The following is a 27,497-nucleotide window of genomic DNA, read 5'->3' as shown; positions in this document are numbered from 1 at the left end:
ATGGTCTGGAGTGGGGCTGAGATGTTTGCATTTCTAGCAATCTCCAAATGATGCTGCTGTGGTTGGTTCGTGGGCCACACTTGGAGTCACAAAGGTTGATCATGGAGCTCTATTTCTTTTTTCCTTTTTTCCTTTTTTTTTTTTTTTTTTTTGAGATGCACTCTTGCTCTGTCGCCCAGGCTAGAGTGCAGTGGCGCAATCTCAGCTCACTGCAACCTCCCCGCCTCCCGAGTTCAAGAGATTCTCCTGTCTCAGCCTCCTGAGTAGCTGGGACTACAGGTGCATGCCACCATGCTCAGCTAATTTTTTGTAATTTTAGTAGAGGCGGGGTTTCACCATATTGGTCAGGCTGGTCTCGAACTCCTGACCTCAGGTGATCCACCCACCTCGGCCTCCCAAAGTGCTGGGATTACAGGCGTGAGGCACTGCGCTAGGCCATGGAGCTCTATTTCTTTAGAGAACTAAGAACAGAGAAATACATATTTTAGGAAGAGGATGAGTTCTGAAACCACCTCTATCATCTGCAGTGAAGCCAATTATTAAGAACATTTAAGAGTCTAGCATGTTTTGCTCTCTGGAAGAAATATAAGATGGTTCCTTTATACTGACCAAGGCAGTTTGTAATGAAAACTGTTGGCTCAACTTGTTGCTAGGGTACCGCCGGGGAACTGGCACACAGAAAATCTGTAACCTAATGTGATTGTGTGGGAACTAATGAGCTCTGAACATGACAGGCAGGGAGGGTTCTGCTTCCCTCCTTTGCTCAGGTGATGGGCTAACACCCATGTCCAATTAGGCAAACCTGGCATGTGTAGCCATTCGGGGCTGCTGCAGAGCTGTTTCTCTGGGTAGAGAAAATTGGATTGTTGAATTGTTCCAAATATATTGGTATGCTCCCGTCTCCCATCCATTTGGTTATGATAACCAGACCTGCAGACACGTTCTGAGGGTTAGAATAGCTCCAGCATTTAGTAAACAAGCCAGCCAAATACAACATGACCCAGATTGAGGTTATATGAAAATTGATGGACGTGATTCAGGACCTTGCTATTTTAAATGAAATGACCTTCACCTGAAGAGATCAGAGGGCGACGCTATTAAGAGGTGTTGCACTTTTACAGTATTGTTTCTGTTAGGGCAGAAAAACTTATGGAAGGAAAAGGGCAAAGTGAATCACCTTTTCTTAAGATTCAGCTGGAACCAGACACTTAGCAAAAAGTGATGCTCTGCAGCTGACACAAGTAGCCACATGATTGTGGAATGATAGTGCTCCAAAATGTTCTTGGGGGCTGGATGTGGGGGCTCACACCCGTAATCCCAGCACTTTGGGAGGCCAAGGCAGGCACATCACTCGAGGTCAGGAGTTCGAGACCAGCCTGGCCAACATGGGGAAACTCCGTCTCTACTAAAAATACAAAAATTAGTTGGGTGTGGTGGCAGGTGCCTGTAATGCCAGCTACTCGGGAGGCTGAGGCAGGAGAATTGCTTGAACCTGGGAGGCGGAGGGTGCAGTGAGCCGAGATTGCACCACTGCACTCCAGCCTGGGTGACAGAGGGAGGCTCTGTCTCAAACAAACAAACAAACAAAAAAATTATTGGGGATTACTGAGCATGATGGTGTTTAGTTTTGGGAGGGGATGGGGGTAGTTATTCCAGACTCCCTTCCCCTCGAAAACACACGTGCATAATCTTCCATATAATTTCCAGGGATTAATGGATTCCCTGGGAGATCCAGGGATTTCAGGTTAGAAATCTCTGATGTAATACATTTCCTCCTTTTCAGAGATGAGAAAATCAAGGCCCAGAAAGAAGGTGACTGACTATTGGTCTCAGCAACACTGACAGTGAACAAATCAAACAAGAAGGCAGGCACGGTGGCTGATGCCTGTAATCCTGTCATTTTGGGAGATGGAGGCGGGTGGATCACTTAAGCCCAGGAGTTCAAGACAAGCCTGGGGAACATGGCAAAGCCCTGTCTCTACAAAAAATACAAAAACTAGCCAGGTGTGGTGGCACGCATCTGTAGTCCCAGCTACTGGGAAGGCTGAGAGGTGGGAGGATCACTTGAGCCCTGGAGATTGAGGCTGCAGTGAGCCATGATTGCACCACTGCCCTCCAGCCTGGGCGACAGAGTGAGACCCTGTCTCAAAAATATTTTAAAAATTAAACAAACAAGGGGGCTTAAGTGTCACAACCATCAATGGGGAAAGTGTCCGTGCATAATTTATTTCCGGAAGCCCTGAGAAGAACAAGCGTCAACGGCTTTCTGAGAGACTTATAACTTTTAGCTGAGGGAATCTCAATATTTAACCAAATAACACTTGAAGAAAAGCAGAAATCATCGAGACAGCAGCTCCTGGGAACTAGGTTTTATGATGTGTTCTAAAGACATAAGCGAGAAGCCTGCTGTCACTTGTTAGCTGTGTGCTGAACTGCAGTTTGGGGTGTCTTTAGGGCAGGTAATAAATTCCTTCCAGAGATTGAAATCACATACCAACGTGAATCTTCCACATCCCTGAAAACTACTTAGGCAAGATGCCTCACATGACACGGAACTCTCGATTTGGCAACACGTGTTGGGGTTCAGCCCCCCACAATCCTGGCACAGTGTGGGTGCTCGCTAAATATTTATTTGGATAAAATGGGCTTTCCTTAACTCTACAGTTTTCTGGGGATAGAAGATTCAGGAAACATGAGAGAGCAGTATAAAATGTGTAAGTACACAGTGGAAGGCTGGGGTTCCTAGTGAGGGTTTTAGAATCTCACAAACAAAAGCAGCCAGACACAAAAAAATACGTGCAATATGATTCCGTGTATATGAAGAACAAATGTGGATCAAATTAACTTATGCCATTAGAAGCGAGAATATTGGTTACCTTTGGGGACCAGGGTTGGGGGTGAGTGTCTGGGAAAGAGAACTTCTAGGGTGCTATTAACCCTAGCCCTATTCTATTTCTTAATCGGGGGGCTGGGTGCCTCTATGGATTCACTTTGTGATAATTTATCAAATGGTTCTGTATGTGTGCTCTATTTTAATAAAAACATTTATTTAAAAATACACACACAATGAAAGATGTAGGCCAGTCCTTCCCAACCTTGAACGTGGGTACAGGTCACTTGGGATCTTACTAAAATGCAAAATTCAGGCCAGGTGCAATGGCTCATGCCTGTAAATCCAGCACTTTGGGGGGCTGAGGCAGGAGGGTCACTTGAGCCCAGGAGTTTGAGACCAGCCTGGGCAAGACAGGGGGATCCTGTCTCTACAAAAAATTAAAAAATTAACTGGGCGTGGTGACACATGCCTGTAGTCCCAGCTACTCAGGAGGCTGAGGTGGGAGGATCGCTTGAGCTCCGTGGTTGGCGGGGTAGGTGTCAGAGCTACAGTGAGCTATTACATAATATAATTGCGCCACTGCACTCCAGCCTGGGCAAGAGTGAGACCCTATCTCAAAAAAGAAAAAAAGAAAAAAAAAAAAGCAAGATTCAGATTCATTTGTGCTCTGGTATGGCATTTGATTCTGCATTTCTAGAAAGGATCTAGAGACCGGTATTGTCAGGATCTTTTTTTTAGGGAGATCCAGGGATCTGGTAAAAGTAGCCTAGGCCTATCCTGTTAACCTATTGGGCTGTTAACCGACAGGACAGCAGTTCCCAAGCCAGCCCATGCTCTCGTGTGGGTCTGTGAAGTTCACCTGCTCACAGCACCTTTGAAGGTGATTTTCCATCCGCTGGGTGGTGACCAGAGCCTGAAGTTGGGCTACCCCAGTGGGTAATCGACTGGTGACCAGCCCTTCAAGCCCACATTAGGGCCCTGGACTGCCTGCCCCATAGAAACCACTGGAGACCTGGAGGCTGTTATCCACAAATTGCATAACGAGGGCATGAGGAGCCTTGCTTCCCTCTCCATCCACAAGTGTGGGTGAAACTGGGTTTTCAGCAATGACCGCTGCATAAATAAAGTGGCCATTCCAGCTCCTCCTCACAGGGCTCTGGTGAGCCCTCGTAGGCTGAGGTGAGTGGATCACAAGGTCAGGAGTTCAAGACCAGCCTGGCCAACATAGTGAAACCCTGTCTCTACTAAAAATACAAAAATTAGCCAGGTGTGGTGGCCCGCACCTGCAGTCCCAGTCCTGGAATGGTCTGAATGTTTGTGTGCCCCACGAAATTCATATGTAAAAATCCTAACCCTCAATGAGCTCCCTCACCAGTTCGGCCATGTGAGGACTCAGGGAGAAGATGGCAATCAGTGAGCCAGGAATCAATCAAGAAAATCATTATTTTGAGTGGGGGCTGGGTGTGGTGGCTCATGCCTATAATTCCAGCACTTTGGGAGGCCGAGGCAGGTGGATCACTTGAGGTCAGGAGTTCAAGACCGGCCTGGCCAACATGGTGAAACCCCATCTCTACTAACAATACAAAATCAGCTGGGGTGAGCATCTGTAATTGCAGCTACTCCGGAGGCTGAGGCAGGAGAATCGCTTGAACCTGGTTGGCGGAGGTTGTAGTGAGCTGAGATCATGCCACTGCACTCCAGTCTGGGCAACAGAACGAGACTTCATCAAAATAAAAAGAACAACAACAACAAAAAAGAAAACCATTATTTTGAGGAGGGGGAAAAGAAGCAAGTCATATACAACATGATTCCTTTCACAGAAACAGTAAAAGCAAGCTGGGTGTGGTAGTGCATGCCTGTAGTCCTAGCTGCTCAGGAGGCTGAGTGGGAGAATTGCTTGAGCCCAGGAGTTCAAGGCTACAGTGAGCTATGATTATGCTGATGGGCAGCCACTGGGAAACATAGCAAGACCCCATCTCTAAAAAAACAACATGGCCGGGTGCGGTGGCTCACACCTGTAATCCCAGCCCTTTAGGAGGCCGAGGTGGGTGGATCGCCTGAGGTCAGAAGTTCAAGACCAGCCTGGCCAATTTGGCGAAACCCTGTCTCTAGTAAAAATACAAAATTAGGTGTGCATAGTGGTGCATGCCTGTAATCCCAGCTACTCAGGAGGCTGAGGCAGGAGAATCACTTGAACCAGGAAGGCAGAGGTTACAGTGAGCTGAGGTCACACCACTGCACTCCAGCCTGGGCAATAAGAGTGAAACTCCACCTCAAAAAAACAAACAATAGCCGGGCGTGGTGGCGGGCGCCTGTAATCCCAGCTACTCGGGAGGCTGAGGCAGGAGAATTGCTTGAACCCAGGAGGCGTGGAGGTTGCAGTGAGCTGAGATCTCGCCACTACACTCTAGCTGGGGCGACAGAGTGAGACTCCATCTCAAAACAAACAAACAAAGAGAAAACAACCGTAAAAAGAGGCCAAACTAATTAATGCCTTGTTCCTGGGTTGAGACATAGGTAGTAAAATATAAAGAGAGGCCAGGTGTGATGGCTCACGCCTGTAATCCCAGCACTTTGGGAGGCCAAGGCGGGTGGATCACCGGGTCAGGAGCTAGAGACCAGACTGGCCAACATAGTGCAATCCTGTCTCTACTAAAAACACAAAAATTAGCTGGGTGAGGTGACACGCACCTGTAGTCCTGGCTGCTTGGGAGGCTGAGGCAGGAGAATCACTTGAACCCAGGAGGTGGAGGTTGCAGTGAGCCGAGACGGTGCCATTGCACTCCAGCCTGGGTGACAGAGCAAGACTCTGTCTCAAAAACAAACAAAAGAACAGCAACAACAACAAAACATATATATATATATATATATATATTGAGAGAGAGAGAGAGAATACAGGAAGTGATTAATAAATACACAGGATGGCAGTGTCCTCCAGGAGCTAGAGAGGAAGGTGGGGAGGAGCACCAGGGGAGGAGTACCAGGGGAGGAGTACCAGGAGAGTTCTGTATTATGTGTTGTGCGTTTTATTATCATTCTTTAAAACCGTAGATATCCACATCATATGCACTCTTTCATTTGTATGCAGTGTTCACAATTTAAAAATGAAAATGCAATGCCACATCTTAGGATAATATTTTATGCTGCAATTTCTTTTGCTTGATTTTTTTTTTTTAGAACATTCTGTGTTTTAAAATTTTTTGACCTGTCAGAGTCAGTTGCCAATTATGGTATTTATTTGCAAGGACACTTTATTCTGAGATTCTGCTCCTCTTATCTTTTTTCTTTTTTTTTTTTTTTTGGTGGTAAGATGCCCTTTCTTTTGATGGCATTTTAATAAAATGTTGGTGATAATAACAGTATATTTGGGATTTAAAAACAAAACCTCCCTTGTGTATTAAATAACCAATTGGCAACTAGAAGTGACTCCTAGCCCCCTTCCTTTTTTAAAGGTGACATTTAAAAGACTGGAAACCACAGGTGTAGACAACTTTTCTTTTGGGAAAGGAAGATATCCAGCTCGAAGGGGTTTGCAATAAATAAGTAAATAAATAAAGAGAGTTGGAGGAGTACTGCCTAGAGAAGATGAAAGGGATGTGTGGAATCCTCTCAAGCTTTTCAAAGAGGTTTTCACATTCTTGGAGACATTGTATGTTGGTTTGAGAATCTTTCTTGTGGTTTTTTTTATTGGTTTGTTTGTTCATTTGTTTGTTTTTGAGACAGGGTCTCACTCTGTTGCCCAGGCTGGAGTGCAGTGGCATGCCCTAGGCTTACTGCAAATTCTGCCTCCTGAGCTCAAGTGATCCTCCCACCTCAGCCTCTCAAGTAGCTGGGACTACAAGCATGCACCACCACGCGCGGCTAATTTTTGTATTTTTTTGTAGAGACGGGGTGTCACCATATTGCTCAGGCTGGTCTCCAAATCCTGAGCTCAAGCGATCTACCTGCCTTGGCTTTCCAAAGTGCGAGCCACCACACCTGGCCCTCTTGTGGTCTTAAAGGAAAGGGGAGGAGGGCAGGTGAAGAACAGAAATGCCACATGTCATATTTAGTAGGACACCAGCAAGTGGAGCCATGCTGCAGCTTCATTTTCCCCAAAGCTGTAACTGTGAGTACACCACGACCAAGTAGCCATGCTCATAGAATCTGAGAGGTGGAAGAGTTTGGAGGGAGTATAACAACTATTATTATAACCTGCATTTACTGACCTTATTTTTTGGAGACAGAGTTTCGCTCTTGTTGCCCAGGCTGGAGTGCAATGCCATCTCGGCTCACTGCAACCTCTGCCTCCCAGGTTCAGGCAATTCTGCTTCAGCCTCCCAAGTAGCTGGGATTACAGGCATGCGCCACTATGATCAGCTGATTTTTTGTATTTAGTAGAGACAAGGTTTCACCATGTTGGTCAGGCTGGTCTCAAACTCCTGACTTCAGGTGATCCGACCACCTTGGCCTCCCAAAATGCTGGGATTACAGGTGTGAGCCACTGCACCTGGCCCATTTATTGACCTTTTAAACGCATGCTCTGTGTGAGCGTTTTACAGGCACCAGCTCATTGAATCCTCTCATCAACCCTAAGAGGAGGTATTTGTCTCCATTTTATTTTATTTTACATTTTATTTATGTATTTACGTATTTATTTATTTTTAATTCTTTTTGAGACAGAGTCTCACTCTGTCACCCAGGCTGGAGTGCAATGGTGAGATGTTGGCTCACTGCAACCTCTGCCTCCTGGGTTCAAGTGATTCTCCTGTCTCAGCCTCCTGAGTAGCTGGGATTACAGGCACCCACCATCACACCTGGCTAATTTTTGCATTTTTAGTAGAGACGGGGTTTCACCATGTTGGCCAGGCTGGTCTCGAACTCCTGACCTCAAGTGATCCACCTGCCTTGGCCTCCCAAAGTGCTGGGATTACAGGTGTGAGCCACTGCACCTAGCCTCCATTTTATTTTATTTTAGATTATGACTTATTATTTTGTGAAAGATACACATAAAAGCTTTTAATCTTGGGAGTTATTTTACTTAAATAATTTTTTATTGATGCATAATAGATGTACATCTTTTGGGGTGGGAATAATTTTAGATTTGCAGAAAATTTTCAAAGACAGTATAGAGAGTCCCCATATGGCCTTCACCCAGCTTCCCCTAATGTTCACATCTTATGTAACCGTGGTACATTTGTCATTTGTCAGAACTAAGTGATTAATATTGATATGCTACTCTTAACCAGCGACTTTATTAGGATTTCACCTACAACTCCTGTGCCCTGTGTTTAAAGTCAAAGGCAAATGACAACAACCCAATCCAGGCAAGACTGCTAAAGGCTTAGACCCTTCAAGAATGAAGGTTTGGGTGATCCCACCAGTCAGGAGGCCATGACCTGCTGAGGTGCTTGCTGAGGACAAAGGAAATGAGGAATGGGTGGTGGCAGGTAGTTATCAATGTCAACTACAGACGCATGACCAATGGCAGAAATGAGGACTGTAGTAATGATTTTGATACGAATATGTTTGTATTTATGAATTAACTAAATATTTTCATTATCTTCCTCTCTCCTAGCCCCTTAACATCTAACATAAGGCATGTTAATAGAAATTAGCTTTCTCTCTCAGTATTTCAGTTATAGGATCTCAAAGGGGGAGTGTGAATCAGTGAGGAAGAAGCTTATGATGTGTTTATATACAGTTTAAAGAGTGATAATAAAATGCACAAAAAGGGAGTGTGAATCAGCTAGAAGAAGACAAAAAGGGAGTTTGCATCTTCGCTGGGGAAAGGGTGCGTGTGGATTTGTGGGATGGCTGCATTCTGTTAGGAGGAAGCATCACTTTGTTACTGTCCGTAACTGGAGGATAAGTGTGATGAAAAGAGGAGTGTGTGGGTGCCAACTTGAGAAGGGAGCAGTTGTGCCGACTTTAAAATATGTCAGCCTGGCTGCGTTGAACTCTGTTTCTCAGAATCCCCTCCCGCTATGTCTCCAGTTAGGATGAGCCACAAGAGAGAATTGGAGGGTGGAAGTGAAGCAGTCACCATTTTGTAATTTACCTGTTGTCATTTAACCTGCAGGCTCCCGTCATCAGTGTGGATGGCAGCCATGCCTGCAGCTACTCTACCTTCCCCTGATCCTCCTTCAGCTTCTCCAACTCCTGGGCCAGATGGGGCAGCTCCATGACAATGGGCACTGGCTTCTTCAGGACATCCAGACCCTCAAGGTCAGGGGCAGTGAGATTGACACAGGTTCCAGTTCATGCTGCTCGGTTCCAGCTTGTGCTTGCAGGTTACAGGCTGTCCTGCTCTTCTCTATTTATATCCATTTCCCTCCTAACCACCTGCCCTGTGAACTTAACTCTCTAGCATCAGACATCCCATCCAGGAGGACAACATACACACAGTTGCTTAACTAGCCTCACAATTACTAAGATCAAATTTGCACAACAAATCCACACACACACACAGAGAAATATGTATCCTAATGGGTCTGCCTCTCTGATTAAACCCTTAATTGATACACTCATTCTGTGGACATCGTTCAGTCCTTTTTCTCCAGCCACTCCGTCCTTGCTCAGTGAACTCACAAACAAAGGGGACATAGCAGCAGCAATAGAAGGGATGCAAGGGCCTAGTAGCCTGGTCTTCTACCCTCCAAGCCTGAACTGACAACAGATCACAGCCCATACTGAGGCCCTAATATGGCACCATTCCCCAAGAGGACCAATCAGCTGCCTGGTGGCAGGTTAATTACATCAGGTCACCTCCATTATGAAAGAGGAAGTGCTTTGTACTTGCTGGAATAGACACTTACTATGGACACGAATTTTCCTTCCCTACCCACAATACTTCTGCCAGAGCCACAGTAAGTGGACTTACAGAATGCCCTACCCACCGTCAAGGTAGGCCATATGGCATTACTTCTGACCAAGGAAGTCATTTCACAGCAAATTAAGTGGGTCAGCGGGCTCCTGCTCATGGAATTTACTAGTCTTACCGTGTTTCCCACCACCCTGAAGCAGCTGGCCCAATAGAACAATGGAATGAGCTTTTGAAGGTTCACAGGACCAGCTACCATCTACCATCCCTATAAGGATGACGACACCTTATAGAGCTGGTGTATGATCTATGCTTTTTTTTTTTTTTCAAGTTTAACCTGATTATTTGTGGGGGAAAAAGCTAGTTTTGATGAGAAAAAGTTGTCCTTTCCTTGTAAACACAAAGAAACTCAACAAGAATTTTAAATGTTACAGTAGGCCAGAAAATGCAACAGTAACTCTTACAATCCTTTTCAATTAAACAGACAAATCAAGTTGAAGACAAATGTTAAAATACTATTTAGCCCAAATATTTATCAGCGTATATATCCTGTTGTTCAATTGGCTTTTGATTTAAAAAACAAACAAACAAACCAACAAACTTTATAAGAGCTACACTGGCTGGGCGCGGTGGCTCATGCCTGTAATCCTAGCACTTTGGGAGGCCGAGGCAGGCAGATCCCTTGATGTCAGGAGTTTGAGACCAGCCTGGCCAACAGGGCAAAACCTTGGCTCTACTAAAAATACAGAAATATTAGCTGGGTGTGGTGGCACATGCCTTTAATCCCAGCTACTTGGGAGGCTGAGGCAGGGGAATCACTTGAACCCAGGAGATGGAGGTTGCAGTGGGCCAAGATCGTACCACTGTACTCCAGCATGGGCGACAAAGCGAGACTCCCTCTCAAAAAAAAAAAAGCTACCACCACATTTAGAGTGATGAAAATAAATTAGTTCCCCCCGAAAGATATTGTTTAACCTCTAAAGCGTAAAAAGCTGTATAATTTCTTATACAAATTGACCAGTATTCTTACAAAAGTAATGCAGTTTGGGACTGATATTACACTGTATTTGTGGGAAAGTACTAGGCACAAGAAAATATATATACCAATTAGGCATTTTCAGTCTAGTCAGTCTCTAAGGTTATCATTTAATTCTTGGTGATATATAATCATTGGTATGCATTTTGGTACTTAAGTCATGAATTGTGGAGAACAAGAAGCAACAGGGTTTATATCTAACAAACGATTGCAACATTCAACCGATCTCTTCTGTGAACTTTGTGATTTGTTTTACCATTGGTCGCTTGTAGTAGGTTCTTTTTTTTTTTCATTCTTCCATATTCATGCTTTCTCCATCTGCACTCTGTCACGTTTCTTCATCTTTGTCATCATGATGTACGTCTTTTGACATTAGTTGTCTAGCTAATTTAATATTGAGTCCTTTGTTGAAGTGAAGCTTCCTTTTCATTTCAAATTGTCGCTTTTTTTGTCGTTCTTCAGGTGAGAGGTCACTATCCTCCTCTCCACTGCTTTCTTGTTCCTGAACCCGATACTTGGGCTCTGAGCCTTCAGCAGCAGCTAATTTCTTAGCTATCTGGTGCCATGGCCTCAGTGGTTTCTGTATCATTACACGCGTCTCCATCAACACCCATCACACCATGGTAAGGGGAGTGTTTGGTTCATCAGTGTTCATGAAGCCACAGTCTTTGCTGGATGATATGTTGCCAGGAAGTTCATTTCATCCCACTTCCGGGATTTTTTCTCAGCTCTTCTTCGTCCGACGCCACCATAGAGAGTCGTAGAAGTCCTGTTCTTCAGGATCCCCTTGATGGGCCGGTGCGAGGCTGTTGAGGCGGCCTTTGCCCGGCGCTCCGGCTGTCGGCTCAGGGTCGCTGCTTGGCATGGGCTCTGCGGAGAGAAGGATCAGGCACTAGCCAAGCCCGCCAGGCAGCCGCGGAGCCCGCTCAAGGCTAAAGCGGCCGCACATGCTGTATCGGAAACGGCTACTGGAGTGATTGTCACCACACAACGACCCCGACACCAAAGCCCACGCTGAGCGGGTGGCGGCTCTTCGCGCGCCCTTCGCGGCCAGCACTTTACCCGTGGTCCATGCTTTAAATCAGTGACCAAGATATGACACTATTTCACCCATAGCCGGATTCATGGGGCCAGGGGTCAGGAGGTGGAGAACGGAGGGGTCTCTTTCACCATTACCTGTAATTATGCACCTGTGACATTTTTCTTTCCTATGCCTACAACTTTAGGTTCTGCTGGCCTAGAAGTCTTAGTTCCCAAAAGAGGAATGCATCTATCAGGGAACATAGCAATGTTTCCATGAAACTGGAAGTTCAGGCCGGGGGCGGTAGCTCGCGCCTGTAATCCCAGCACTTTGGGAGGCCAAAACAGATGGCTCACCTGAGGTCAGGAGTTCGAGACCAGCCTGGCCCACATGGTGAAATCCCGTTTCTATTAAAAACACAAAAATTAGCTTGGCATGGTGGCAGGCGCCTGTAATCCCAGCTACTTGGGAGGCTGAGGCAGGAGAATCGCTTGAACCCAGGAAGTGGAGGTTGCAGTGAGTCAAGATCCGGCCACTGCACTCCAGTCTGGAAGACAGAGAAAGACCCTGTCAAAAAAAAAAAAAAAAAAAAAAGGAAGGAAGGAAGGGAAACTGGAAGTTCAGATGGCTTTAGGGTCCTCGTGTCAATGAACCAACAGGCCAAGAAAGTTACTGTTTTGGCTGGGGTAATTGATCCTGATCAAGAGGAAACTGGGCTGCTACTTCACAATGTGGATAAGGAGGAGTATGTCTGGAATTTGGGCATTTGGGAGATGTTCTGTGATAAAAGATAATGGGAGGTGGTCACGGTGGCTCACGCCTATAATCCCAGCACTTTGGGAAGCCAGGGCAAGAGTATTGCTTGAGTTAATTAGTTCAAGACCAGCCTGGGAAACACAGCGAAAACCCCGTCACTACAAAAAAATACAAAAAATTAGCTGGGTGTCACGGTGCAAACCTGTAGTCCCAACTACTCAGGAGGCTGAGGTGGGAGGATCGCTTGAGTCCAGGGTTCAAGGCTGCAGTGAGCTATGATTGAGCCACTGCACTCCAGCCTGTGTGACAGAGCAAGACCCTGTCTCTATGTATATATATACATATATATATGTATGTATATAATGAAGATAATGGAAAACTACAATTGAACTCAGGCAGGTTTGTTAATACCACAAGCACTTCAATAACGGAGGTTTGAATCACCCCATCAGTCAAGGAATCTGTCTAGCTGAGTTGTTTGTTTGTTTGTTTGTTTGTTTGTTTTGGAGACAGAGTCTCAGGGCTGGAGTGCTGTGGCACAATCTCAGCTTACTGCAACCTCTGCCTCCCAGGTTCAAGCGATTCTCCTGCCTCAGCCTGCCAAGTAGTTAGAATTACAGGTGTGCTCACCTCACTCGGCTAATTTTTTTTTTGTATTTTTTGTATTTTTAGTAGAGACAGGGTTTCATCATGTTGGCCAGGCTGGTCTCGAACTCTGACCTCAAGTGATCTGCCTGCCTCAGCCTCCCAAAGTGCTGGGATTATAGGTGTGAGCCACCATGTCCAGCCAGTGAACAAATATTTTAAAAGCTGGTTTTAACCACCACATTTACTGCTTATAATTTATCCTTACTTCAGGGTTCGTGTTGAGGGGAAAGGGGATGTTGATTAGTTGAGGAAAGGATTAAGAATACCAGCCACAATCATGAGACCGACTACATAAATGAAGACTATAGTAGTTATAAGCATTTCTTCTTACTTTAATATGAATACTTCATATATATTTCATCCAATTTTTTTCTTTCCTTCCTCCACCCCGTTACCCTACTACTGAATGAGATGCTAATAAGTTAACTTTATGTTTCATTATTCAAGTTACAGAATATCCACAAGGGATCAGCTAGAAGAGGAAGGAACATTACCTAAACATGAGTAAAATGATATGCAGCTTTGTATTCTCTATTGGAAAGATGGTTAGTGTATTTTCAGTGATATAAAAGATAATTGTATCCTGTAAGGTGAATGCATGATTTTGCTATTGTCTTTATTTGGAGGTTTAATGTGATTCAAAAAGTGTGTATGGAGGCTGGGCTTGGTGACTCTCACCTGTAATCCCAGCATTTTGGGAGGCCGAGGTGGGCAGATCACCTGAGGTCAGGAGTTTGAGACCAGCCTGGCCAACATGGTGAAACCCCATCTCTACTAAAAATACAAAAATTAGTCAGGTGTGGTGGTGCACCCCTGTAATCTCAGCTACTCGGGAGGCTGAGGCACAAGAATTGCTTGAACGTGGGAAGCGGAGGTTGCAGTGAGCTAAGATCACACCATTGCACTCCAGCCTGGGCAACAGAGTAAGACTCTTCCTCAAAAAAATAGTAATAAAAAATATATATATTTATGGACGCCAAGTTTACAGGGGGTAGACTGTGGTGGTTTGTATTGTGTCAGTTGGGCTAAGTTGGAACTACATTTCCCAGAACTCTCTTCTCTGTAGAGCTGGCCAGAAGAGGAATTTACATGAGATTTGAAAGGCAGAAATGAAGCCACCACACTGCTCTGGAAGGTCATCATGCGCAGCTGCAATAAAGGGTACACAGAAGTGCTGGTGGAGGTGGAGAAGGGGAGGAGTTTGGCTGGGGCTGAGTGCCGTCATTGCTGGGAGATCTGGGTTCATTTATTTATTTATTTATTTAGAGATGGAGTTTCACTCTTGTTGCCTAGGCTTGAGTGCAATGGCACTATCTCGGCTCAGTGCAACCTCCGCCTCCTGGGTTCAAGTGATTCTTCTGCCTCAGCCTCCCGAGTATCTGGGATTACAGGCGCCCGCCACCGCACCCAGCTAATTTTTGCATTTTTAGTAGGGGCAGGGTCATGTTGGTCAGGCTAGTCTCAAACTCCTGACCTCAGGTGATCCACCCACCTTGGCTTCCCAAAGTGCTGGGATTACAGGCATGAGCCACCACACCCAGCCTTGGTTCTTTTTATTAATTCAACAAATATTTATTGAGTGCCTGCTATGTCTGTGCTGCTTTATTTTTAAGGCTTTAAATGTTCATTTTGAAATAATTTCAGACATAAAAAAGTTGCGTTAATAGTACAGAGTTATATATTCTTCACCCATCTTCCTCAAATGTTATCTTAGAAAATCTGGAATCATAGCACAATCATCAAAACCAGGAAGTTGGCTGGGCAGAGTAGCTCATGCCTGTAATCTCAGAACTTTGGGAGGCCAAGGTGGGTGGATTTCTTGAGGCCGGGAGTTTGAGACCAGCCTGGCCAACATGATGAAACCGCGTCTCTACTAAAATTACAAAAATTAGCCGGGCGTGGTGGCACACACCTGTGATCCCAGCTACCTCTTGAGGCTGAGGCATGAGAATTGCTTGAACCCAGGAAGCAGAGGTTGCAATGAGCCAAGATCAGGCCACTGCACTCTAGCCTGGGCAACAGAGTGAGACTCTGTCTCAAACAAACAAACAAACAAACAAACAAATACCAAAAACCAGGAAGTTAATATTGATATAATACTATTAACTCATCTACATATGTGTTACAATTTTGCCTCTTGTTCCACTAATGTCTTTTTTTAGGTTCTAGACTCAATCCAGGAGCCCATGCTGCTTTTATTATTTATTTATTTATTATTATATTTTTGAGATGGAGTTTTGCTCATGTTGCTCAGGCTGGAGTGCAATGGCACGATCTTGGCTAACTGAACCTCCGCCTCCTGGGTTGAAGCGATTCTCCTGCCTCAGCCTCCCGAGTAGCTGGGATTACAGGCACCCGCCACCATGCCCAGCTAATTTTTTGTATATTTTTCAGTAGAGACGGGGTTTCACCATGTTGGCCAGGCTGGTCTTGAACTCCTGACCTCGGGTAATCCACTTGCCTCAGCCTCCCAAAGTGCTGGGATTACAGGCATAGCCACTGCACCCAGCCCGCTGCTTTTAATTATGTCTGTTTAGTCCCTTCCAATCTGGAATCATTGCACAGCCTTTCTCTTTCATGACCTGGGCGCTTTTGAAGAGTACAAACCAACTAGTTTGTATAATGTCTACTTGGGTTTTTTTAAATGTGTCCTTAGGATAAACTCAGGTTATACGTTTTGGGCAAGAATACCAGAGAAGTGATGCGGTTCCCTTCTCAGTGTGTCCTGTCAGAGGTGTCTCCTCCCTGGACTTGGCTGACTTTGGTCCCTTGGATTAGGTGATATCTTCCAGGTTTCTACACTGCAAAGTCATTATTTTTCCCCTTTGGAATCAGTAAGTATCTTATGGGGAGATTCTCTGAAACCCTGCCCATAGCCGGTTTTCCACCATGCTTGCCCACTACTTCTGGCATCAGTGGATGGTTCTTGAGCAGGCCCTGTTTCAGGCACTGGGCATCAGCGACTCCAGCTGTGGGGCTTCTGCTGTCCCTTCTGAGACCTTGTGAAGTGTGGTTGACTGAGTTGGCTGTAACCAGGCCGGCAGCCCTCATTTGCAGGGCAACAGCTGTAGCTGCTCCCGCTGTTCAGCACCTGGTTCCAGGATAGGGCAAGGCTTGGGGCCTGTGGGGTGGGGTGGGGGGGTTCCCTTTGGAGGGCACCCATGGGCTGAGCTGCAGCTTCACTCCCATCTGCCTCAGGACTGGGAGCTCCCCATAGGACCGCTAAGGGTTTTGTCCCTTTTCCTCCACTTCGATGGAGCTTCTAGAAATAAGGATGGGATTAGGAATCATGTTCTTCTTCACCACCTGCCCTGCCCTGCCCTGCCCCACCTTAGGGTCTTCTCCCCCTTGGCCATTCCTCTCTCGTGTTTATAGCATATAGTTATTAGTGGTATTCTCACTTCCCCGTTAGGCTCTTGCTAGTGAAGTTGTGGATCTAGCATAACTCCATCTGCAACCTTCATCCATTTATTAGGGAAGGTCATGTATTTCCAGGTTCCAGGCATTCAAACGTGGGAATCTTTGGGGAGGCCATGATACTGCCCACCACAAGTGGTTAAGCAATTTTCCCAAGGTCACACAGTTGGGGGTGGGATCAGTGGCTCATACCTGTAATCCCAGCACTTTAGGAGGCTGAGGTAGGTGGATCACTTGAGGTCAGGAGTTTGAGACCAGCCTGGCCAACATGGTGAAACCCCATCTCTACAAAAAACAGAAAAATTAGCTGGGCATGGTGGCGGGTGCCTGTGGTTCCAGCTACTCAGGAGGCTGAGGCACGAGGATCACTTGAACCTAGGAGGCGGAAGTTGCAGTGAGCTGAGATCGCACTGCTGCATTCCAGCCTGGGTGACAGAGCGAGACCCTGTCTTAAAAAAAAAAAAAAAAAAAAAAAAGGAAAGTAAGTGGCAAGCTAGGCACGATGGTTCATGCCTGTAATTCTAGCACTTTGGGAAGCTGAGGCAGGCGGATCACTTGAGGTCAGATGTTCGAGACCAGCCTGGCCAACATGGTGAAACCCACTTCTACTAAAAATACAAAAATTAGCCAGGCATGGTGGTGAGCGCCTGTAATCCCAGCTACTTGGGAGGCTGAGGCAGGAGAATTGCTTGAACCCAGGAGGCGGAGGTTGCAGTGAGCCGAGATTGTGCCACTGCACTCCTGCCTGGGCAACAGAGTGAGACTCTGTCCCAAAAAAAAAAGGTAAGTGGCAAAGTCGGGATTCCAACCCAGGCAGTCTGGTCCCAGCCTGCTGTTGGTCACCACACTGCGCTGCCTTTCAGCCCTTAGAAGGCTCTTTCTGGGATGTCCCTGAGAAATGGCCAATCTCTGCGTGAACACCCCCTCTACAGGGAATGTTCCCGTAGGAACGAGTGCATTAGTTCAGGGTGCTCCAGAAAAACAGAACCAGTAGCATGTGTGTGTGTTCTATGTATAGATACACAATACACACACGAACACACACACACGAACACATACACACATGAACACACACACACACACATGAACTTCTTTGGAATGGGTGATAAGCCTGGCTGCCCATCCTAAAATGCTATAACTGAAGTCCTGTTGGGTCAGGGTAGGGATAGGATGCAGAGCATCTAGCAAAAGAATTTTGTTCCAAGTGGTCTTGACTTATGCAGTAACTGGGATCCTAAAGCAGTGCCCGTGAATGAAATTTTAGAAAGCGATGCAGAGAAGTCCTTTTGCAACGTGAATAAAACCTGAATTTTCAAGTGTCCAGTGTTGAACCCACCTGGATTATCACCTCAAGGGATTTCTGCTATTTCACTGCATTCAAGCTAGGCATAATAGTTCATAAGTGCATTCTGAAAATGACTTTTTATTGCCACAGCTTAAAAAAAAAAAAGGAAAGCTTAAAGTACATCAATAAAAATACCACCACTATCAGCGAGAAAACTGTTAACGTTTTGGTGTATTTCCTCTGTCTTGTTTCTAGGCCCAAGTAATTTTTAAGGAAATGGGAAACACATTGAATAGGCAGTTTTACATCCTGCTTCTTTTACGATATCAGTGTATCATAAACAGTTTCTATTATTATGGAAGTAGGTTATTGCGGGGGTCAGAGGAGGCCTGCAGTGTGAGGCCTCTCTATGAACTATGGCAGCACGGGATCCCAGGTTCCAAGAACAAGAGTTAGACCACACAGGGGTTCTTTGGTCCACACTGCACACATGGGAATGGGCCAGGGGCCTTGGAGTCAGCTGAGTTTCAGGTTATAACCAATATTGGGCTAAGCAGTGCACGATGACAGAATTAAGTTGGAGGCTATGTGGCAGCCAGAGAGAGAATGAGCTGTCAGTTTAACAAAGTGGCTTGCAGACTTGGAGCAAGCAGAGGAGAGGCTGGCCAGGTGGCTGCGGATACAGAGAGAAGGAGTCTCAGGAAGGGTGGAGGAGGAGGGAACTGACCTGTCCCCAAGACCTTGGGATGCTCCTTCACTCACGTAGGGTTCCCCGAGTGCCTGCCATGCACCGCCTGGGACCAGAGGCAGTAGAGAAGGAACAAGAGAAGCTCTTCCAGGCACAGAGGATCTGGTGGATTTTGGCAAGTTCTTATTCCAAAGCCTGAAAATTCCTTTTGAGTCTTTCAAGGCCCTTCCTGATCTGCCCCAGGTTCCCTTTCTCACTTCATCTCCTCTCTGCCTCCCTAGCTCCTTCTAGCCAGCTCCACTGGCCTTTTTTTTTTTTTTTTTTCGAGACAGAGTCTCGCTCTGTCACCCAGTCTGGGGTGCAGTGGTGCGATCGCCGCTCACTGCAACCTCCACCTCCTGGGTTTAAGTGATTCTCCTGCTTCACTACAACCTCTGCCTCCTGGGTTCAAGTGATTTTCCTGCCTCAGCCTCCTGATTAGCTGGGATTACAGGCATGTACCACCACACCCAGCTAATTTTTTGTATGTGTATTTTTTATTTTTTTGAGACACAGTTTCACTCTTGTTGCCCAGGCTGGAGTGCAATGGCATGATCTTGGCTCACTGCAACCTCCACCTCCCAGGTTCAAGCAATTCTCCTGCCTCAGCCTCCCAGGTAGCTGGGATTATAGGCATGTGCCACCACATCTGGCTATTTTTTTGTATTTCTAATACAGACAGGCTTTCTCCATGTTGGTCAGGCTGGCCTCGAACTCCCGACCTCAGGTGATCCGCCTGCCTTGGCCTCCTCCCAAAGTGTTCGGATTACAGGTGTGACCCACCACACCTGGCCTGTATTTTTATTAGAGATGGAGTTTCACCATGTTGGCCAGGCTGGTCTTAAACTCCTGTCTTCAGGTGATCCGCCTGCCTTGCCTCCCAAAGTGCTAGGATTACAGGTGTGAGCCACCGTACCCAGCCATCAGATTTCTTTTCTTTGCAATCTTTCCCCTTCCAATATACCAAGTAATTTTACTTATGTCTTTTGTTTATTGCCTGTCTCCTTACCACTAGAATGAGAGCAGGGATTTTTGCTTTTGTTCACTGATTTATCTCCAGGGCCTACCACATAGTAGAAGCTCAATAAATGGTTGCTAATGAATAAATCTGACCAAATGTGACACCCAGCCTATGCTCAGAAACAAACCAGTGTTAGGCTTATCAGGAACCAATGAAATCACATTGACTACTGCATTAAGATTTTTCACCAAATGTCGTTGGATTTATTCATCCATTCAGAGAATATGTATTGAGGGCTTTCTATGTGCCAGGCACTGCTCTCAGTGCAAAGAGTCTAGCAGTAAGCAAAACCAAGAGAGAGAAAGAGACAAGAAATGAATAGCTTATGATGTAATGTCAGGTGGTGGTAAGTGCTACGAAAAATTAATTAAGCGAGTAAATGTTCCAGTTAACTGTTGCTGTGAAACATACCACCCCGAAACTTAGTGGCCTAAAACAACAAGTCAGTTTCATCTCTTATGGCTCTTTGGTTGACTGGGCTCAGCAGGGTGGATCTTGTGGGGTTTTGCATGTGGTTGCCATCAGATGCTGGCCAGGCCTTTAGTCATCTGAGGAATCTGCTGGCTGGACATCCGAGTGGCTCAGTCCGTTGACTGCAGAGGTTGACTGTCAGCTGGGAGCCAAGCTGGGCTGTCAACCTGGATACCTACTTGTGGCCTCTCCATGTGGCCTGGGCTTTTCAACATGCCAGCTGGGATCTGGAAGGAGGTCTTCAAGAGGAAAGTGTTCCAAGAACACTGTGTTTGGAACTAGCACTGTGTCTAGCACCATATTCTGTTGGTCCAAGCAGTCACAAGGTTCCCATAGTCAAGGGGCTGGAGAAAGAACATGTGGGACAGAAGAGATTGCTGCAGTACCCCTGGGAAACAGTCTCTATGGGAAGGGGATGGTAAGTCGTGGGGAAGATCTCTGAAGGGAAGGCCTCTCTGATAAGGTGAACTTTGAGCACAGGCCTGAGGGGAGTGAGGAGATGAATCATGGGGGTATCTGGGGAAGAGGGCTCTAGGCCGAGGCAGAGCAAGTACAAAGGCCCCGAGGCAGGAGCATGGCTGACCCAGTGAGGAGCAGCACCATGCACATGTGGCGTGCCCTTTCCTTCCCTGTCCTGAGACCACTGGTGCTCTTGCCTGCACATGTGCCCTTTACTCCTTGATCTTCACCAACCACGAGTCTTTGCCATGAAGTCACCCTCCTTGACCCAGAAGGCAGGTGCCAACCAGGTCACCCTCATTGCTGTGCTTTGCTGCCATCTAACTCAGAACCAGTGCCTGCATCATAGCCCTGGGGATCCAGCACTCCTGCCTCTCAGGTCAGCCCATCAGGGCCCCAGCACATAAACTGAGCAATGGCTCTGAGCCAAGGAGGCCCAGGTGCCCTTTGCTGGGACTGCAGTTGGTCCCTGACCCCTGCCTGGCTTGGACCAGGCCCCTTCTCTGGGGCTGAACTCGAGGCCCACGGTCCACCTCACTGGTTGCTGAGCCCCACCTCATGCAGCTGAATGATCACAAACCATGATGGACCCAGCTGGGCTCTGGGCTCCCTCGGCTCCCCAGCCACCTCTCTGATTTTCCACCCAAAGGCTGACAGCTGGGGTGGTGGTTGCACAGCGGCAAGGGTGCCAATTTCAGAGCCTGACTTTGTGGATTTGGATGGAGCTCTGCCTCACACTGGCTGTGTTACCTTGAACAAGTAATTTCACCTCCCTCTGCTTCTTTTATCTTTAATAGAGGGCTGTTATTGCATCTTTAAAATATTACAAAGAGGTATGAAGAATCATCTGCCATCTTGTTTCCATAGCTGGTCAACTCAGATCTTCCTCAGCCTATGGAACTTTTCTTTTTTTGGAGACTTAAATACCATCCAAAATTTTTTTGCTGTCCTTGTTGTGACCTGTGGAATCAAAGTGGCAGCCTGAATTTGATAACAGTGCTTAATATTGTTTCCTTCAAGAATTAACTGATCACTCATCTTTCTGGGCTTGAGATATTGAACAAGAAATGCCTGGTCTCATCCAAACCCTGATGATGTATCAGAAGCCCAGGGAAGCACCCCGACTACAGGCAGTGTAGCCAGTTCCTTCCTACCTCCCACCCTTTGTCAGCCTGGAGCCTCTTCCTTTCCTTTCTAAGGAGACAGAGCTCAGCATTGATGTGATGCAAATCCCTCCACAGGGTTCTTCTGGGACCCTTCCCAATCCCTGTATGTCCCTTCCTAGTGAGGCTGATGCTTTCTGGAATGCTGATGGTGTGATTGCTGAGAATGACCTTCATTCTCACCACAGATGGGGCCAAGAGAGAGCTCCTGGTTTTGCTTCTGTTTCTCCATCCATAAAATGGGACTTACTAGTTCTGATCTCATAGGTTTTCTGGGAGAACTCATTGAGTACATGCACGTGAAGAGCTCAGAAGGGCACCTGGCAGGCGGAAGGTGCTGTGTCGGCTCTAATGATGCTATGACTCTTGGGCAAAACTTTGGACTTTCTTGTGCTGACCCAGAGCCAGGCCCTGCAGCCAGACCCCACCTCAAGGCCCCATGTCCACCTGGGCCTCTCAGGTGGCTTTACCCTCTTGATTGGCCCCACCAGCCAGATCACCCCCATGCCCTACCTGGGCCAACCCAGAGAGCGCAGGAGCAGAGTGGAAAGTCCACCTTGTGAAAAAAGGCAGCAAGAATCCATCTGAATTTATAGAGGCTGCACCATGGGACCCAAAGTGGGTATTGGCACTGTCGGAGTCACAGCAGACGCCCTTAGCAATTGGTAAGCTTCAGAAGTGGCTGCACACACTGGAGTACTGGTTAACTCATAGGACAGGTGCCAGAATTTCTTTCTAAGAGGCATGATGGGAAAGCAGCAGTCGTGCAGTTGTGGGAGGATGCTAAGAGACCTGGCTTGAAGCACATCTGCATGGCAAGCTCGGTGTGCACGTAGAGGGCTGTCTACAGGCGTGTGGTACTCAGAAGTGCTCACGGCTAAGGAGGGGGCAGGCAAAGCCTCATGCTCCAGTGGTGATGAGGGACACCAGCTTTGACCCTTATAGGGGGGCGCTAGTTCATGGAGTTGTCCTAATCATAAAAGAGTAAAGAATCCAGGAATGTAGGCTCTGGTTTTTGTGTTACTTTTTAAAAACATTTGTTTAAATTTTTTATTGTGGTAGAAAATGCACAACGTAAAATTGACCATCTTAACCATTTTCAGGTGTACAGTTCAGTAGTGTAAAGTTCATTCCCATTGTTGGCCAACCAATCTCCAGAGCTCTTCCATCTTGCAAAGCTGGAACTCTGTACCCATTAAACAATGCCTCCCCTCCCCTCCCCCAGTCCCTGGCAAGCATCATTCTACTGTGTGTTTCCATGAATGTGACAACTCTAGGTGGAATCATACAGTATTGGTTTCTGTGTTCCTTTCGAAAGCCTGGACTTTTTAAAAGCTTCATGGTGGCCATCATTGTATACACCATCCCCCTCCCTTGCCAGCTCTGCTCCTCAGTCTCCTTGGGGAGACTGTGCTTAGCCCACAGGTGCTGCTATTGTCTCTCCTAGTCCTTGGCCAGCATGTCCTTCACTACCACACTTTTCCTGGATGTGCTCCCCCAGCCAAGGCTTCCATCACCCTCTGAGAGCTGATGGCCCCCCAGTTGCCTTAAGGCTTTATCCTTCCTGGGTCTTTGGAATCAAAGTGGCAATCTGAATTTGATAACAATGCTTAATATTGTTTCCTTCAATAATTAACTCATCTTTCCAGGCTTGAGATATTGACCCAGAGCCCCTGTCCCATTGACTTCCCATCCCCATCTCACTCCTTCGCATCCTCCAGGGCTCAGCCTTCTCAAAAGTCATCAGGAGATCCTTGCCTATATTGTGAAGACCTATTTCCTTGTCTGTCTTCCCTACTAGAGTGTAAGCTATTCACAGGCTGAGAGAGCCTCATTCCTCTTGATGTCTCAGCATCGCAGACATCAGGAGCTCAGGAATTATTTGGCAAATGAGTGAATAAAGGAATCTTAACAACACAGCTCCATGGAAAGTAGGACCAAGAGAAAGGGTTGCAGGTGAAGATGGTGGGTTGAACACATGCATCTAACTTAGTCTTTTCTTTTTGGCAGGGAGATGGAGTCTTGCTCTGTTGCCCAGGCTGGAGGGCAGTGGTACGATCTCAGCTCACTACAACCTCCCCTTCCCAGGTTCAAGCGATTCTCCAGCCTCAGCCTCCTGAGTAACTGGGACTACAGGTGTGTGCCACTGCATCTGGCTAATTGTTGTAGTTTTAGTAGAGAGTGGGTTTCACCATGTTGGTCAGGCTGGTCTTGAACTCCAGACCTCAGGTGATCCACCCACCTTGACCTCCCATAGTGCTGGGATTACAGGCATGAGCCACCGTGCCTGGCCCATCTAACTTATTCTTAATGAAATCCCATTAAAACTACAGCAAAGGGATTTAAAAGATAATATGCAAACCCATAAGGAGGATGAAAGGGCAGACCTGGGAAACTGAGTCATAATTGGCCAGTGTGAGGAGCAAAGTACCAATGTCATTTACCCTGCTGAATCCTCAAGAGGTACAGGAACAGGCAGCACAAGGGACCTCTGAAGATGGGGGGAAGTTGAGAAGTAGGGAGCCCTGGAGGCCATCTTGGATGCTGCTGACCCAAACCACATAAATAAATGCAGTGCACTTACCCAACCCTCACCCTTCGGCGGGCCCAATGTCTTGTCTACATAGGTGCCCTAATCCAAGTGAGCCCTGGGTTTCCCTGGATAGCCCTTGGTATATCCACTGTCTTTCTCAGAAGGGGCTCTGAACACTGTCGGGGAAGCTCAGCCATTTTATGACCTGAGACCCCATGGGAATATCTCATCCTGGAAGCCTTCATCTCGAAGTGGCAGTGAAGCCCTGACCTTATTCAGCTGGCCTTGTGCTTCATACCCAGCTTTTCAAAACTCAGCAATGTTTGGTTAGGTATATATAGTCAGGTGATTAAAAAACAAAACAAACAAACAAACAAAACCTGTTTCAAAAGTAAGAAAATGATTAACACAAAAGTAACCCAAGTGGTTACCTCTTTGGGAAGAGAGGGAGATGTCATTTAGGAAGAACACACATGGGAATCTGCAGCGGGTTGAATTGTGCCCCCGCCAAAAGATATAGTCAAGTCCTAAGCCCCGTGTATTAGGCTGTTCTTGAGTTGCTATAAAGAAATACCTGAGACTGGGCTATTTATTTATTTATTTATTTATTTGAGACAGAGTCTCGCTCTGTTGCCCAGGCTGGAGTGCAGTGGTGCTATCTCAGCTCACTGCAACCTCTGTCTCCTAGGTTCAAGCAATTCTCCTGCCTCAGCCTCCCAAGGAGCTGGGATTACAGGCAGAGGCCACCATGCCGGGCTAATTTTTGTATTTTTGTAGAGAAGGGGTTTTACCGTGTTGGCCAGGCTGGTCTTGAACTCCTGACCTCAAATGATCCACCCACCTTGGCCTCCCAGAGTGCTGGGATTACAGGCATGAACCACTGCACCTGGCCTGAGAGTGGATAATTTATAAAGAAAAGAGATTAATTGGCTCACAGTTCTGCAGGCTGTACAGGAAGCATAGCAGCATCTGCTTCTGGGGAGGCCTCAGGGATCTTCCAGTCATGGCAGAAGGTGAACGGGGAGCAGGGGCATCACATGGGAAGGCAGGAGCCAGAGAAAGAGTGGGGGTGGGGGTGCCACACACTTTTAAATGACCAGATCTTGCAAGAATTCACTCACTATTATGAGGACAGCACCAAGAGGACGGTGCTAAACCATTCATGAGAAATCTGCCTCCGTGATCCTATCACCTCCCACCGGGTCCCACCTCCAACAATGGACACTTCAACTGGTCATGCGATTTAGCAGGGAGGACACAGATCCAAACTGTTATCACTACAGTACTTGTGAATGTGACTTTATTTGGAAATAGAGTCTTTGCAGATGTAATCAAATCAAGATGAAATCATGCTGATTAGATTAAGGTGGGCCCTAAATCCAGTGTAGCTGTTGTCTTTATAAGAGAAAGGACAGGGAGATTTGGATATAGATACACAGGGTAGAAGGCCCTCTGACAATGGAGGCAGAGATTAGAGTGATGTAGTTACAAGCCTAAGAACAACAAGGATTGCTGGCTGTCACCAGAAGTTAGGAAAAGTTAAGGAAGGACTCTCCCTAAGAGCCTTCAAAGAGAACACGGCCCTGGCCAGGCACAGTGGCTCATATCTGTAATCCCAGTACTCTGGGAGGCCAAGGCAGGTGGATCACCTGAAGTCAGGAGTTTGAGACCAGCCTGGGCAACACGGTGAAGCCCTGTCTCCACCAGAAAATACAAAAATTAGCCAGGGGCGTGGTGGCATATGCCTGTAGTCCCCAGCTACTTGGGAGGCTGAGGCAGGAGAATTGCTTGAACTGGGAGGCAGAGGTTGCAGTGAGCCGTGATCATGCCATTGTACTCCAGCCTGGGCGACAGAGCCAGACTCTGTCTCAAAAAACAAACAAACAAACAAACAAAACAACCCAAAAAACAAAGAGAGCATGGCCCTGCCGATACCGTCATTTCAGATAGCCCCCAAACTGTGAGAGAATACATTTCTGTTGTTTTAAGCCCCTCAGTTTGTGATACTGTACCTTGATATTGGCTAACCCTAGCAATCTAATAGAGATGCCTAAGGTTTTTACTAATGTTATATTTTATAGCCTGGGTTATGAGTACATAAGGGTTGAATTTGTTTTTTTAAACCTGTTTATATGTTTTATATACATATACGACTTCACAATAACAAAAATAAAAGTAAGCAATGGCAAAAAAGGGAACATCCAGTGACTGGGCTTAGGAAAGAAATTCAGGTTGGACACATTTGGCTATGGGTTTGCCTTGTGTACCAAGATCACAGCAGGGGATGTCACCACCCGCAGGTGTGTGGGGCATATGCAGGAGAGGACTTTTTTTCTTTTAAACTTTTATTTTAGGTTCAGGGGTACATGTGAAGGTTTGTTACACAGGTGAACTCATGTCATGGGCGTTGGTTGTACAGATTATTTCATCACCCAGGTACTAAACCTGGTACCCAGTAGTTAGCTTTTCTGCTCCTCCCCTTCCTCTCACCTGCATCCTCAAGTAGACCCAGTGTCTGTTGTTCCCTCTTTTTTTTTTTTTGAGACAGAGTCTTGCTCTATTGCCCAGGCTGGAGTGCAGTGGTGTGACCGCAGCTCACTGCAACCTCCGCCTCCCAGGTTCAAGTGATTCTCATGCCTCAGCTCCCCGAGTAGCTGGGATTACAGGTGTGTGCCACCACACTTGGCTTATTTTTGTATTTTTAGTAGAGACAGGGTTTCGCCATTTGGCCAGGCTGGTCTTGAACTCCTGACCTCAGGTGATCCACCTGCCTCAGCCTCCCAAAGTGCTGGGATTACAGGTGTGAGCCACTGCACCCAGCCTGTTGTTCCCTTCTTTCTGTTCATGAGTTACCATTTCACTCCCACTTACAAATGAGAACATGCGGTATTCGGTTTTCTGTCAAAAGAGGACTTCCTGGGATCAAGCTTGAATGTTGTAGATAGTGAGATACAGCAAGCAGCAGGGGGTTCCTGGAGCTTGGTCTCTTACAGGCAAACATTTCTAGTGATCATGGGCCAGAAAACATCCTAGCCAGTGCGGCATCCAAAAAAAGATGAGATGCTGTTCCTTCCCAGGGGCAGCAGACTGTGTACCCTCATGGGGAAGGTTCTGGACAGGGTGGCTGTCCAGAGGCACGTTGCTAGGTGTCCCTCAGAAAGTTCTCTAGGAGCCCGCGTGAACTGCAGTACTGGGGGCTCCTGCCTTCCTATGCAGAAGGCAGCCAGAGGTTACCTTTATCTGGCCTGATAGCGGGTGCTTTGGGAATAGCTAAGAGTCCCGAATACACCGAAGTGGGCATGGTCTGAGCAGCTTACCATCTGCA

General features: G+C 46.8%; 1 protein-coding gene and 1 pseudogene across 5 annotated transcripts in view; one reads left to right on the top strand and one right to left on the bottom strand.

Annotated features, from left to right (window-relative positions):
• SLC37A3 (solute carrier family 37 member 3) overlaps positions 1 to 12,117 on the top strand; it is a 105,207-nt gene extending 93,090 nt beyond the window's left edge. For 2 of the 5 annotated variants that reach the window (XM_034965096.3, XM_014345813.5), the window contains one exon: positions 8,895 to 12,117. In XM_034965096.3, the coding sequence (XP_034820987.1) occupies positions 8,895 to 8,951 (57 nt within the window). In that variant the 3' untranslated portion in view covers positions 8,952 to 12,117. Of the gene's footprint in view, positions 1 to 6,717; positions 6,942 to 8,894 lie in introns of all 5 variants that reach the window. The other 3 variants (XR_010112661.1, XR_010112660.1, XR_008626068.2) reach the window with 3 other exon arrangements.
• Positions 11,000 to 11,550, bottom strand: LOC100969956 (protein phosphatase inhibitor 2-like; annotated as a pseudogene).
• Positions 12,118 to 27,497: the final 15,380 nt, after the last annotated feature.

This window comes from Pan paniscus, chromosome 6, assembly GCF_029289425.2.
Source record: "Pan paniscus chromosome 6, NHGRI_mPanPan1-v2.0_pri, whole genome shotgun sequence".
NCBI classification, from domain to species: Eukaryota; Metazoa; Chordata; class Mammalia; order Primates; family Hominidae; genus Pan; species Pan paniscus.
This window is presented reverse-complemented; position numbering and strand designations above follow the sequence as displayed.